This window comes from Centroberyx gerrardi, chromosome 7 (genome assembly GCF_048128805.1).
Source record: "Centroberyx gerrardi isolate f3 chromosome 7, fCenGer3.hap1.cur.20231027, whole genome shotgun sequence".
NCBI lineage: Eukaryota > Metazoa > Chordata > Actinopteri > Beryciformes > Berycidae > Centroberyx > Centroberyx gerrardi.
In genome coordinates this window covers 13645500-13659843 of record NC_136003.1, presented here as the reverse complement: position 1 = coordinate 13659843, position 14344 = coordinate 13645500, and the positions used below count along the sequence as shown (strand labels likewise).

At 39.5% G+C, this 14344-nt stretch overlaps 2 protein-coding genes and 1 long non-coding RNA gene across 4 annotated transcripts in view; 2 read left to right on the top strand and 1 right to left on the bottom strand.

Annotated features, from left to right (window-relative positions):
• Positions 1 to 593: 593 nt before the first annotated feature.
• antkmt (adenine nucleotide translocase lysine methyltransferase) lies at positions 594 to 4354 on the top strand. Of its 2 annotated transcripts, XM_071899915.2 has the most exons (6): positions 594 to 635; positions 1711 to 1875; positions 2140 to 2244; positions 2742 to 2882; positions 3479 to 3529; positions 4118 to 4354. In XM_071899915.2, exons 2-6 carry the CDS (start codon positions 1714 to 1716, stop codon positions 4334 to 4336), a joined length of 678 nt encoding a protein of 225 aa, XP_071756016.2. In that variant the 5' UTR covers positions 594 to 635; positions 1711 to 1713; the 3' UTR covers positions 4337 to 4354. The 2 variants fall into 2 exon arrangements, with proteins under 2 accessions (XP_071756016.2, XP_078140790.1); XM_078284664.1 differs by lacking the exon at positions 594 to 635 and having other exon boundaries at positions 1704 to 1875.
• Positions 2745 to 14344, bottom strand: part of LOC144539484 (uncharacterized) — a 14340-nt gene continuing 2740 nt past the window's right edge. The window contains exon 3 of the long non-coding RNA XR_013504984.1: positions 2745 to 2873. This is a non-coding gene — a long non-coding RNA (uncharacterized LOC144539484). The remainder of the gene's footprint in view (positions 2874 to 14344) is intronic.
• xpo6 (exportin 6) overlaps positions 7656 to 14344 on the top strand; it is a 21384-nt gene continuing 14695 nt past the window's right edge. The window contains exons 1-6 of the mRNA XM_071899914.2: positions 7656 to 8394; positions 9775 to 9865; positions 11437 to 11549; positions 12337 to 12534; positions 13629 to 13788; positions 14239 to 14316. Of these exons, the coding sequence (XP_071756015.1) occupies positions 8392 to 8394; positions 9775 to 9865; positions 11437 to 11549; positions 12337 to 12534; positions 13629 to 13788; positions 14239 to 14316 (643 nt within the window). The 5' untranslated portion in view covers positions 7656 to 8391. The remainder of the gene's footprint in view (positions 8395 to 9774; positions 9866 to 11436; positions 11550 to 12336; positions 12535 to 13628; positions 13789 to 14238; positions 14317 to 14344) is intronic.

The window sequence follows — 14344 nt, the reverse complement described above, 5'->3', positions numbered from 1 at the left end:
TGTAAAGGTGACTTAGCACACATTTTGGCGGGTGCAGTTTGTATTGCTAATTTCTGTTTAATAACTTTGATTATATTAACTGTATTTAGCCTATATAGCACTTAAAAAGCAGAGTTACAAAGTGCGTCACAGGAATAAAAGAATAGTAATAGGAGGAAAGGATACATGACAAAATAAAATACATAATACAAATACATTCCCAGAAAAACAAGTAAAAGCAAGTCTAAAAAGTGTTTATAATAATAACATAATAAAATAGTGGGAGGAAAGGATACATGATAAAGTAAAATACATAGTTAAAAAGCTACAAAAAATAATGATAAATAAGCAACATTCCCAAAACACAAGTTAAGTAAAAGCAAGTCTAAAAAACTGTGTTGCTATTCTAACTGTGGAATAAGTAAATGTATTTGTTCACTAAACAAAGATCAGTTTCATTCTCTTTATCAGCTGATTTGTTCACTGTGCACACAGTAGGTGCCAGACACCGCCGGGTATCCAACAAGCTGCAACTACACTCAGACATGAAGCAGGCGGAACTAATGTCAGGAAGCTCGCGGATTTACGGAATATTTCTCAGACGGACGGAACGGTGCGGCTAAATAATCTGGCCGGGTCCATTCCCACTCTTGCAGGTCAGTGATATAATGTGTTAATACTATAATTTAACAATACTATAATGTGTTCAGGTCGGTGAGATGTTTTGTCAGTTCAGTAGCAGCACCGTCATTAAGTTGTTTGTGTGTGGCAGTGTGTATGCGAGGCCAGTGAGCTGTTTTGGTAATGACTGTGGCAGTGTTGCAGCCAGGCAATGTAACTGGTTGTTAGTAATAATAGCCAGTTGTAATAGAAAGGTACATTTCCTGGAAAAACAATATGTGGGCTAGCTGGAAGCAGCAAGAAGTGTGCTTGCTTTGATGCCTAAAAGGTTAATAAGTTGAACTCCTTAGAAAGAGTTTATCTATTTGACCACCAATGTCACAGTTCACTCTCAGCCATGGATCTTGTTATATCAAAAAGTTGTTTACATCTTCATCCACTAATGCAGTGATCTGCAACCACGCACCATTGGGAGCCATGTGTATTCAGGTTTTCATTCCAACCAAAGACTCCATCAGCAGGTTTCACTGATCAGCACACCTTCAAACAGAGAGCCAACACCAACTAACATTTTTCATAGCAGAGTTACAAATACAATATTGAGGTCTGCATGTAAACCTGGCTTGGATGTTGGCAGAAAAGATGAAGGGAGGACTTGCACTTAAGACCCACTCAGCAGAAATGGCACCACACCTATATGTAATATTGACATAATACAGATCTACACTAAAAAGAAAGTGAAGAACACTGTAGGCTTTAAGGTCCATTCTGCAACCGCTGAGTATACCATGCCATACCATGAAGCCAAAAGTTAAATTGATACTGCTGGCCTGCTCAGCAAAATTCAGGAACCGTAAACTGCTACACCGATCAGTACAGTACAGAACACAACTTTGATTATCAACCATTCAGCATTGATCTTGCCATGCTGCTTAGTTCAGAGTTCAACAAACAGAACACAGGGCTTGACATCCATCAGCTTCAGAGTGAATTTCAAAAGTTATTACAGTGTTTCGTAACTTGATAAATAACTACATCTTTTTCCCTGTAAATTTTCATATTTCCTATAAAGTATGCTAACTTACACCATACATTACACATGTCATGCAGGTAATGGATGATAACGCACCAGATGAGGCCCTTGCTGAGTTCAAGGACAGGCAGCTCGGGGGTTGGGGTGTTGCTCAGATAGCTGCTGGCACTGGGCTCGCTGTCTACGCTATGTGGGTGGGAATCCTCCAGCCAGGCTTCCGAAAAGTCCCCCTGAGGCTGCAGGTACGGGCTAACTCCTCATAGACCTACCTGTTGATTTAACTAGGAGGCTCTGGTGACGATGAGCACAGTTTTAGCTTGTATTTGAATACATTGCTAAGTCCAATGTTGTTGAAAGACCCTGAGCAGGCAAAACAAGCTGCACACGTAGGATTGGTTTGATTTATTATGATCAGAAAGTCATAACCCATCTTCAACATTTGTATCTCTGAGAGGCTTGAGAAACACCACTCCTTTTCTCAGTAGCTATTTAAAAATTTCTCACAGGTCCCATACCTTCCTGCCAGCAAGACCCAAGTACAAAATGTGATGACGTTGCTGAGGGGTCGACAGGGAACCCTCGTGGATCTGGGCTCAGGTGACGGCCGCATTGTAAGTATAAGCTAGATGTGCGGGTTCCTTTCACTTAGGTAAATTAACCTGAATGCATACTAGGAGGGATGCAGAATATCGTCCCTAAAATGACAACAATGTGTGATCATCATTGTGTGTGTGTGTGTGTGTGTTTAAGATTCATACTGTATGGAATCAGACTCTTAAAAAAACACTTGATAGCAATAGCTTGGTTGTAAGGCTACTAACTTAGAACCTGTGCTCATTATCAACTAGTGTGCAAACTAGCTCTGTCATGTAATATTCGATATTCCTGGCTCTGAAATCAACTTTTCAAGCTACCAGGTTTGGAAATCTACCCAAAAATCATGATTTTTCCAGAAAATAGATTAAGATAGACACAAAAACATTTGGTGGACATTTTGAGCATTTATTTAAAAACCAGCAATTCATTCAAATGGGTTTTAGGATAAACTGCATTTTCATCAGTTTGGCCATGCTTCCACATTTGACTGTGGTCATTTTTAACTGTTAAGGTTCTGGAAGCCCATCGCCACGGCTTCACTCCTGCTGTTGGCTATGAGCTCAACCCCTGGCTGGTTCGTCTGGCGCGCTTTCATGCGTGGAGAGCAGGGCATCGTGGAAAGGTGTCATACCGCCGAGAAGATCTGTGGAAGGTTGGAAATTTGTCTATTGAGTTATTGTATTTGTAGCATTCCTATTCCAATTTATAAAGGATAGCTATTAGGGCTGGGACGTTATATAAAAATTCAATATATCGCAATACAAAAATGTGACAATATGTATCGTGGGGCAGAAAAATGAATCACGATATTGGCTCCATTTTATTCTGCTGTAGTAATCACAAATGAGACGGCTTGCCCATCAGAATTTCACAAGCTCTCCATCGATATCATATCATTTGCACTTTGTAATGATATTTTTAAATTGTTGTTTGCATTTTTGTTTACACTGCACAGTCATACTTTGTCATTGAACCTTTATTCATTACATTGTATCATGGTTGCATTGAATCATGAACCCCATATTGCATATTGAATCGTATTGTGAGATAAGCAGATCGTCCCATCCCTAATAGCTCTACATCAGTTACCTAGGCAGTAAAGTTGGATTCACTAGAAGCTTTATTTATAAAATGGAACAGTTGGCAGATTTATGACACAAAATGTTCACTGTTCAAAAATGTTCAGTGAAAACTACAGGATGAATTATATTCATTATTGATTGTGAATTTTGTTGCATCTCATCACAGGTCGACTTGACAGACTGCAAGAATGTCACAGTGTTTTTGGCCCCCAGTGTGGTGAGTAGCATACTAGTGAACATATGGGTACCATCTGAACTACAGTTTCTCCTCTGCCTGGATGGTTAACTAGCCTAACACTAGCTGAAACTTAACATTATTCCCATGTGGCAACACATAACAGGCCACCAAAAAGATCAATTGTATAAATAGCATTGAAAACAGGTGACATATTTCTATGAAAATTGTAATCATATGTAATAATTATTTTTGGCCTGCACAGATTTTTCTTGGCAGGAGAATACTTAAAAACTCTCGGTGCCCCAAGAAAGAGGAGGTCCTTAGGACAGGCGAGGTCATACTGTATTAGATACATTAGGGTGGGGGGATCAGTGTCACATCTTGTCATGGAGCCTGGAATTCCTTGCGCCCCTGCCTGGGATTAGATATTCCACATGACAAATGGCCACAGTAAATTTCTTAAATTTTGGATACTAGCAGAAAAATGTAAGAACCATTCCTGTAGGAAGAATAAATTACAGCATGGTTGAGGTACAATTGCTTTCAGATGCATGGGTCAAATAGCCTGCTCAAACATTGCAGGGAGTTTAAAATTCACTCTTTTTTTTATGTGCTTTTGTTTCCTAGCTGTCGTTGCTGCAGGAGAAGTTGCAGGCTGAGCTTCCTGATGACGCCCTGGTGGTAGCTGGACGTTTTCCCTTCCGTGATTGGACACCCTGCAGGACTGAGGGACATGGTGTGGACAGAGCCTGGGCCTATAGCATGCAAGCCCAAAGACAAAACACCCACATGAAGAATGACACAAACACTGCCGTGGGTGGGGACCTTGTCAGTGAACTACCCTAGGAGTAAGGAAGCACTCAGAACCGTCAGAACAGCTGTCAGATTTTTTTTTCCTCTAGAATGGTAACAAGGAATTCTAATTTGCATGTGGCTTGACCGTTCATAATGCTCTCATCATCCTATCACAGAACAACCAACCAAAATGCTAGAAAATAACTGCTTTCAAGGTGCAAATAGGCTACACAAGGTGCATTAGGTACATTTTTAACTCAATTTCACTGTCAAAATACATAATTGAAGATGTTGCTGACAAACTGACAAAGGGCAGTGTATTGTTTCTGTTTATTTTACCAAGGAATCCTTGAGCAATAAATACTAAAACTTTTTGGACAGTAACAGTAAATAAAAAGTAATTTTATGGGAATAGGGGCAAATTTTCATCTTCATAACTTTTAGCGCTACGATAAATTAAACCTCAATGTGATGTGAAAGCTCAAGCATTCCATTGGTCCACAATGTGAGCCCATATTGCCAGAGGGCCACCAGGTTTTTACTCTTGATGATCCCAGATCAAAGCCGTAGTTCTTTGGGCTCTAGCTTTTGGAGAGAGTTGTTCATGTTAACAGATAGTGAGTGAACTAAGATCATCAGAAAAGCATAGAAACTTAAGATTTTGTGGTGGATTGTCTCTTGAAGATCACATGACTGCAAAATTGACATGCATTAATCGACAATTAAAGCTCAAATAAGCAATCAGTGCCTCTCCCAAACAATCCATCTACTCATCATTGTGGATGAGTTCATACGCTACCCAGTTATTGAGGCTGGGCAGATTCAGCTTTTCCAGTATTGGATAAGTCTTCTCTGTGTTAAGGATCTCTATAGCATCCTAAAACAAAACTCCACCAGTTTTCCAAGTTTGCGACCTACCAAGGATTTTACCACAGCAAGATCACATCCCTCTGGCTTCATGCACACTCTAGGTAGACCATCCGTATAGCCGGACGACAAGGTCTTCAATGGAAACTGCATCCTTCCTCCCTGGCTAGTGTTCCATGCCACATAGCACCGCTGAGCGCACCAGCAGAGTTCCTGTTTCAGTGAAGGATTGAAACAGAAATCCCCACAGTCGGCCGCACCCCTCCCAAGGGCTCAGCCTGTGACATCAGAGCGAGACAGCAAGGACAAGGCAATGACGTCATCACTCCGTGCCAAGCAGTCTAACAGCAGGTGAGACTGCTTCACCGCCAACCCGAGCACAATAGCTAACCACACCTTTAAACAACGAGCCAAGCACTGTGTCAGAGGTCAAAGGCTCTGTTGTCACAGCAGCAAAGGATGGACACTACATCACCAACTCATTCTCATTACCGTATATCATATAAGAGGATTATCTCTGAGCTCCCGGACTTTCACCAGAACCTGATAATGATGACTCATGAAGACTGTTGTCACTCCAAGGTACGCTTTGAAGTGTAAAAGGAAGCCTGTACTAATTACATGACAATAACTGTTATGGACCATCATGGACTGCTCCCTGTGAGACTCATACACTCAGTGAGATTATTTCATCTCATGGAGTATTGATATTTTGACACTTTAAAAGACTGTTCAATTTCATAGACTGTTCACAACAACTATACTAGACTGAAAAAGTCTGATTTAATGGGTTTTCTTTCAAGCTTCAAGACAATAAAAACTAAAATTTAAAAGGGAATGTAGACTTGATATCTTCTGTAAATTCTCTTGAGTTGTTCATTGTCTTGATGTCATGCACTGACAACTATTGTTGTTGCATTGTTACTATTAAAATTACTACTACATATTGGTATTATTGATTTATATTGGTTGGCATTTAGTTCTGGCTAGTTTATTCACTGTTACTCACTGATTTTATTTAGCTGATGGCTAAGTGTTTTAAAACTGCTTTTTAAAAGTGCTATAAGTATAATGTATGATTTCTTATTTTGGTTACCTACACCAAGATTGATATGTGCACTAGTGCACAAAAAATTGAAAACCTTGGCCAGATGATTAGGCTAGACAAATACATTTTCCTCATTCTCCCTCTAAACTCTGTGAAGGGAAGCTTACTAGCATAAGTCATGCTCACATAGACACTTTGGGCAGCTCAGGGTCTTCCACTGTACAAGATGAATTGCTGATGTGTTTGTCATTTTGTGATTTTCAGTTGCGCATAATTATATAAAGTGAATGATAGACTGTGTGAATGATTGTAAATTTTGCTGATGCACATGCTGGACTAGCATGTAGCTACATCTCTGATCTTTTAAGCCCCAACGAACCAGATCGCAGATCCACAGGCAGGGTACTGTTAGTCTTTCCAAAATCCAGGCTGAAAACAAAGCATGATTGGGCCTTCTCAGTAAGGGCACTGGTGCTGTGGAACAAGGGCCTGAAGAGAACAGGCTAGCTTCTTCAGTGTCTTTTAAATTAAGATGGAGTGGCAGCAATGACAGCAGTGGGCCCTTTCGTAAAGAATGGCTTTTATTAAAAATATGTTCGCAAATGTAACAAACCTAATCACTTTCATAATCATATCCATTGTCTACGAATTGTTCTTGTTGCACTACCTTTGCCTACTGATTTTAGAGCAGTGTGCTATTGTTTGTATGTGAATAATTTATTTTGAACTAAAATGTGAGACGGTAATTCATAATTCCAAGGTCGCAAAACACCATAGATTTACATATGGATCTTTTTGAAAATTAGTAAATTATTGACTGAATGTTCTCCACACACATCAACCAACAGAGCCCTAATTGCCTGTTATAAATGAGGAAAGACACGTATGAGCCAAATCACCTGTTTGAATATCCCTACAGAGAAATGCAGACTTTACCTAATTGTGCTAAAGTAGCTCGAGAGGTAATGCAGATAATGAATTTTGAGGAAGAACATTGTAGATGAAGGGGTTCTCATAAGGAGAGCAACAATTTTAATAAAACTTTTACTTACTATTGATCAGGTCAAGCAAGGCTCTGATGATGATGCATTGCCTTGTATATATTGTGTATATGTGCTTGAGTCTTTGTATGTTTTTGGCAGGCCAATATATAGGCCTAGCAGTGTATGGACATTTCAATAGGCTTGTGAGTAAACTGTGTAAAGGACATTTTGAGGAATTAATATATTTTAACGTACTGGTAATTTCTCATTAAATATATTGTTCATTTTCACGTTGGTACTTTGTATTACTCAAAGAAATTGAATTTCATGTTCATCAAAATAAAGTGTTTTAGTTTGAAAGTTTTAAGCGGAAATCCTTTTTAAAAATGCAGTCTGACTTGACGCATGTTGGTCGGGTTGGTTGATTTCTGTCGTAAAAGAGGAAGTTGCGAAGCAAACCCATGAAACAAGCCAGCTAGCTGTGCTCCTGAGCCACCCTGAGCACCGAAAGGGGGAAAAACAGGAACAAGCGCGCATGATATTATTCACTCAGTGTTGTTGCATACGTTGCTAGATAGACCGGCGTGTATAACTACACGTTTTCGAAATTGACAAGGGTAGTATGAGGTCCATGTGAGCGACAGCCAAAGAAGCATAACGTCTGTTTGACAGCTAACGAACGTTATACCTCCATCGTTCCAGAACAGCTAGCCGAGTTAGCTATCCGCTTTAACGTTAGCAATCGTGTAATGTTAGTAGCACTGAACCGCTTGACCACATAGCAAGCTACCGCTGCACATTTCTCCGGTGCTGCAGTCAGTGTTAGATTTCCGACAATAACACGATTTCTTTTTTTTACGTGAACCTTATCTATGTGACGATGAAGCTACCATTTCATGATTACTAAGTAGTAAGCTTGCAAGCAAAAACGTGTTTTATTTGTTGCGCTAGCAAGCTAATGTTAACTCAATGTTGTGTTATGTTGCAGTTGTAAGTAACATTATCGACGCTAACCTTAGCTAGCTAAGTTAGTTGTGTGTTGTCGTATCGACACAAGGCAAGCGAGCAGACCATGAACCTCCGCTACGGTAACATTAGCCAGCAACACCTAAGCTAGCTATTGAAGTGGCTAGCTGGTTAGCTAACATTAGTTTGCTACTCATATTAATTCGAGACGAAGTAATTTGGGGAAGCCATCTGAGCTAAGCATGGTGAGTATAACTTCATTATTTAGCTAATTATTCGTGTTGTCCCCATTTAGATCAATATTCATTTATCAATAGCTAATATGATGGATCAGCTTCTGTCCTGCATACTTGACTAGACAGACCCACATGTCAATGTCAGTAATGCATTACTTCAACCACTTTCCGTATAGCTGATTGCATCTGAATTTATGCACCAAATTCCTCTACGTAGGTTAAGCGATATAACGGTTTGTGTGAGGCCAGTTAATTTCCGGGATGCAGCAGCTCGCTAAGCCATTTCACGGTACAAGACGCCCATCTTGCAAAACCGAATATTTGTGTTGGGTAATGTTAAGTCTCTGCAAGTTGTGGCTCATTTGAGGAATTCAGACCTGCCTGCCACTGGAGCTGGTGTTTAAATGTCATTTTGCGAGCTAGCGTTAGTGTTCGGCGAGGCAAGGCCGAACTTCCTCCACCTGTCAAACGCGTGATTACCATTGTTAATTGCCTACATATTGCACTGGTTTTGCTTTCATTTGAACATCCTTTGGTCTGTAAGGCCATAATTGGGGTTCTCATGAGTACTGAATTGAATTTTGGAGAGCTGCACAATATATAAGTCAGATAGCAATTTTCTATAAGTATTGCAATTGTAATTTGAACTGTAAAAATGCTAAGCTGTGGTCATATGAACCATATTTTCATGTGATTATGCCAAAACGTTCATAATATCAGTGATACCTGTTTAATGACCAACTAGAAAGATGCTGCAAGAATTGACTTGTGAAATTAGGGCGATTGTCCAGCACAATAAGTGACCCGCCTGAGCAAGAAGGTGCACAGGCCTGCAAACACTCGCCTACTAAAGGTCTCCTCTTCAAAGCAGTCAACTGGGCTACATGTTAGATTACTGTCTTTTTGTGGCTGGGCTGTCCTTATGTGCAGATAATATCATAACTGAAAGCCAGTTTATATGCTGAATACCTTTTTAATACTGTGTGTTTCTAACACATTGTTTATAGTATGCTTTGCATATTGCAAAATGAATATACAAAACCCACCCTAACAAAATGCTCAGAAATGTAAACTAAAGGCCAAATGTGATAGAAAAGTCTCATTATTTGTAAGTCCATTAGTTTAATAATGTAATTAACATGACATCAATAGGAGAAATGACATTAAGTGAAGAGAGAGAGTGATGGGATTAAATAAGAGTAACCAGGGGCAAGTGGCAGTGTTGGCACGTTTGATGGTGTGTAAAAGGGTAGATGGTTATAAAAATGGCAGCTTTTTGGTTTAGATGATGCATATTTCCAAGTGGCACTTAATTTTAATTTAATTAATCATGCAGTCGCTGTGTTCTGTACTAACCATCCTCACCACCAACACCTCTTGGTCCACTAGGCATCAGAGGAGGCGTCGTTACGTGCGCTGGAGAGTCTTATGACGGAGTTCTTTCACAGCTGCACAACCAATGAGCGCAAGAGAGAGATAGGTGAGTTGGGCCACCATGTAAATCCTACCACTACTCTAGTCTATGTAATAGTGTCTACATCTAGTTTACATTGCCCCCAAACATTTTGCAATGTATGCCATATGTAATTAGATTTTTGAACATTGTTCGTCATTTTTAAAATACAGACTTTACAGTGATAAACCTAGCTTCATATTAACTGCTGTATCGGCTTACACCCTAAATAAAATGAAATGGATGTAATGATAACATTTGTAAGGCAGCATGTTTTTATGAATTATTTACTGGCGGCGACTTCCATTTTTTCCCGTGGGTGTCAGGTGATGGACAGTAAGCAGAGCGTAACATAATGCGCACATCGATATGAAAACACTCAACTTAGACAATGATATTACAGATATAATGGAAATATAACAGAAACTTTGACAAAACCAAATTAAAACACATTTTTCATACTGTACAAGAATGAATGGCAGCAAATGGCTTCTTCTGAAGGTAGGAATACAAGCCCTGATATCTCCAGGCAAGGAGAGGAGCAACCTAATCAATTAGCACAAACTTAAAAAAAAAAAAAAACACCGGCACCACTTTTCAGTATCAAGTAGTTTAGTTGGTAGGTGGATGACATGAATGGATCCATCTTTTATTTACAGAAGGCTAGCAGGGCATGGCCCAGCAACAAATTGGTAGCAGGGTGGCCTGGAGATTAGAGAGACCATCCGCTAAGTAGTGGGTCAGCGGTTCAATCCCTGCAACAGCCAATGTGTCCATCCTTGTCAGTCTGTCCTTGAACAAGACACTGAACTCCTGCCTCCACTACCGGCACTGCTCCTTGTTGCCCCAAAACTCAGAACCACTTATTGGCTCATAATGTGTAAAAATCAGGGTCATTGTTAATAAAGTTGCATATTTTCAGTTTATTTTTTTGTTTTACACTAAACTGGGGTGCAAGGGCACCAAAATGTCTGAGGCCTGACTTGGATCTTCTATTGTATTTATTAATTTTAGTGATAAAGAAAATTAAGATAAAAAAAACTCTACTTGAAATTAGGGTCTGTAAAAACTTGCAGAACTCTGACGGCCTTTTTCTCTGAACTTTGTTTCATAGCATGGCAACATTAAACCAGTTGTAGGTATCTTTTTACCAGTTTGAAAGCAAAATGGATCACTTAGTATTTCTGATCTTGTTCTTTGATAAAATATTGGAACACCTGAAGCCTTCGCAGGTGTTTATGTGCAGATTGGTCACGTTGTGTCACAATTTTGCCTTACAGTTATCATGTAGTCTTGTAACAGTTGGGCCATATCTGCCTTGTGTGTCTGTATCCACAAAATAAAAAGTGAAACAACTAGTCCTAGAACATAAAGCTCTTGGTGTCAGACTGTTCAATATAAATGTCATTGTAGAGCAATATGTTTAGATTTTCCTAGCTGTCATTTGGCCTGAAATTATTTGCTTAGTATTAAGTTTTTTTCATTTCATTTTCACACACCTTGTGTTGTGACGCATTCGTTTCAGCCTGCGTACCAATAAAGGGTGAGATTGTCATGCACCTCTGTCAACGATCATGCCTACTTCCTTTTTTCTGCAGAAGAGCTGCTGAACAACTTTGCTCAGCAGACGGGAGCGTGGCGCCACTGCTTGTTCTTCCTCTCCAATACTCGGAATGAGTATGTCATGATGTACAGCCTTACAGTATTTGAGGTAAGTCCTGTTGGTGGATGGTAGTGGAAGATGCATATTTTTGGCGTATAGAATTGCCCAATGCCTTTATTACATTATATGTAAAGAAATAAGACAATATAATACAAAGGGGAAATATTATTGTATAGGCTTTGAACACATGGAGTGTCAAGGAGTACATTGTTTCCTACCTTCCTGTTTGCTCATTTAGTTTATGCTGCAACACAAAGTAGTTAAATGTGTAATAAATATTGCATGGCATGAAAGGCTGAATATTCTGTGACCCGTAGATGCATGCTTATACCTTTTTAAGCAATAGGTGACATTTTAATACTTATATTTGATTTTGTTGCAACTGGGCACTAAATGTTTCCTTTCTACTTCTCCACATCTCTGCCTTTTTCAGTCATAGGCATGCTTCTAGTGCAAGGTGCCGTAGTAAAAATGGTTTTCTATGTCATCTATAATGTTTAATAGGGAATTTTGGCTACATTTGACTGCTATTATAATATCACATTTTCTCCCCTAGTGGTGGAAATTATGTTGCTGTGGTGCCATGTCCCTGCTGAATGAATTCAGAGGAATCCCTGATTACACCCATTATAAAGAACAATTATAATCCAAAATACTTAGCATTTGTGAGGAACATGAGTGCAAATCAGTGGGGCACAAAATAATTTGAAATCATACAGACCACTTTGCAAACAGCCCCATAACTGTTTGTCACATACAGTATGTAACTATATAGAGGGACTTGTCAGAGAAATGAGACACAGTTCTGGCAACTGCTTGTCCTTCTTACTTTCAGAACCTGGTGAATAAAATGTGGCTGGGAGTGGCTTCACAAGACAAGATGGAGATCCGCAGCTGTCTGCCCAAGCTTCTACTAGCCCAGCACAAAGCTATGCCATATTTCATCCGCAATAAACTCTGCAAAGTAATCGTGGACATTGGTCGCCAGGATTGGCCGATGTTCTACCATGATTTCTTTACAAACACCCTTCAGGTAAGCCCTGCTGATGTGATAGTTTCTGTTGTTGGCTGTGCAACTTGTTTAATGTCTGTTCCATTAGATTTAGTCAGCTACTGATAAACATCCCCCACCGTCAAATCGGCGGAGGGACTACTACAATTCAGACGCCACTGATCGGATTTTGAATAAACTTTGGGAAATGATGTATGCCATTCCTCCATTCCGGCATTTTCAAAATTGCACTGATTGGCCTAAGGGGGGGCGCTATAATGGTTGTTCATTTGTTTGATTTTGACGAAACTTGGGGGAATGATCTTTTTATAATTACACTGATCAGCCCAAGGTGAGGCACTACATCATTTGTTCGCTCATCCATGTGTCACGCACAATATCTCAGACACCACCAATCTGAGTTTGATCAAATTTGGGTAAATGATGCATCTCACCACTGCATTCCAGCATTCAAAATTACACTGATTTGGAGAGAAAAGGTGACGTATTTGTTACTGATTGGCCCAGACAGTGACTTCATCATTTGTGTGGGACGATGTTGCCTTGTTTAAATTGTGATATTTATGACTTATAAAAAAGTTGTTCAGTATACAAAAGTCATATTAAAACAACACCAGGGCTACACCAGCGATACATAGCTGCTGTTACACAGAAAGTGTATTCTCTGATAATATAAAGTTGCTCAAAAAAGTATCTCTCTTTACCTATTGCACATCTGTAAAATTATTTCAAAATGTATTTCAGTTTTTCTTTCTTTTTGAATCTGTTCTTTTTGAAAACTTATAGTAATTTAAGGTTTGCACTTCAAATAACAGAAATATCTATTTTGTAAAAGCAAGTGTTGGTTCATTTGGTTCATATGTCACAATGTCAATATGTTAAGGTCTTTCCGCACTTTGCATTTTAGAATATCTCCCATTTTATATCACCACATGATGTGCAGAAAGTGAAGGGAATGAATAATTTGTTGACCAACCATCATATAGCCTCCATCATATAGGCCTATGCACGAAACCATTTTGAATGATTTATGGAGGGAGAATGTAGGTGTTGAGCAAAATTCAATAACTCTGTATTGATTAAGCTGTTATTTTTCAATCTGTGTTTAACGACAGTTGATCCAGTCCCCAGCCCTGGCCTCATTAGGGTTGGTGTTGTTAAAAACCACATCAGAGGAGCTAGCATGCCCTCGAGAAGACTTAAGTGTTGCGAGGAAAGACGAGTTGCGCAAACTGCTGCTGGAGCAGGTGCCCACAGTGCTTGGACTATTGACAGGTGAGAAACCTTTACACTTAATGCATCTCTGATTGCCAAATGTAAAGGGCATTTTTTAAAAGCGCATTAGAACGTGACTTACTTTCTGACAAAGTGTGGCCAGTGTGTTCTTTCTTATCATGGATCTGTGTAATTTATAGAAAAACTAGCCAGTACAAATGTCTTCAAATGACTTTAAAGGATCATTATTTTATGGGCCATTATTGTTATTATTAGAACAGTAACCTCTTCCCCACAATTTTACATTTACACTATATTACATTGACATCTCTTGTTGACAGCTCTTGTTACTCACTTATGACTCACTTATGACTCAGGTTACTCTCTGCTACAGTCATGCATATGTATATATATGTATACAAGGACATTGATTTTTGTGAATGTGATGGAGGAATATATTGTGACAATGAGGACTATTAACCTCTCTTTTGGTCACTTCTTGTTCTGCAGGTATCCTGGAGACGTATTGGGACAAGCACAATGTCATAGCTTCCACCCCGCCTCCCTCACCCACCTCAGGAGAAAGTGGTGAGTGAATCGGCCTCGAGTTACTTGA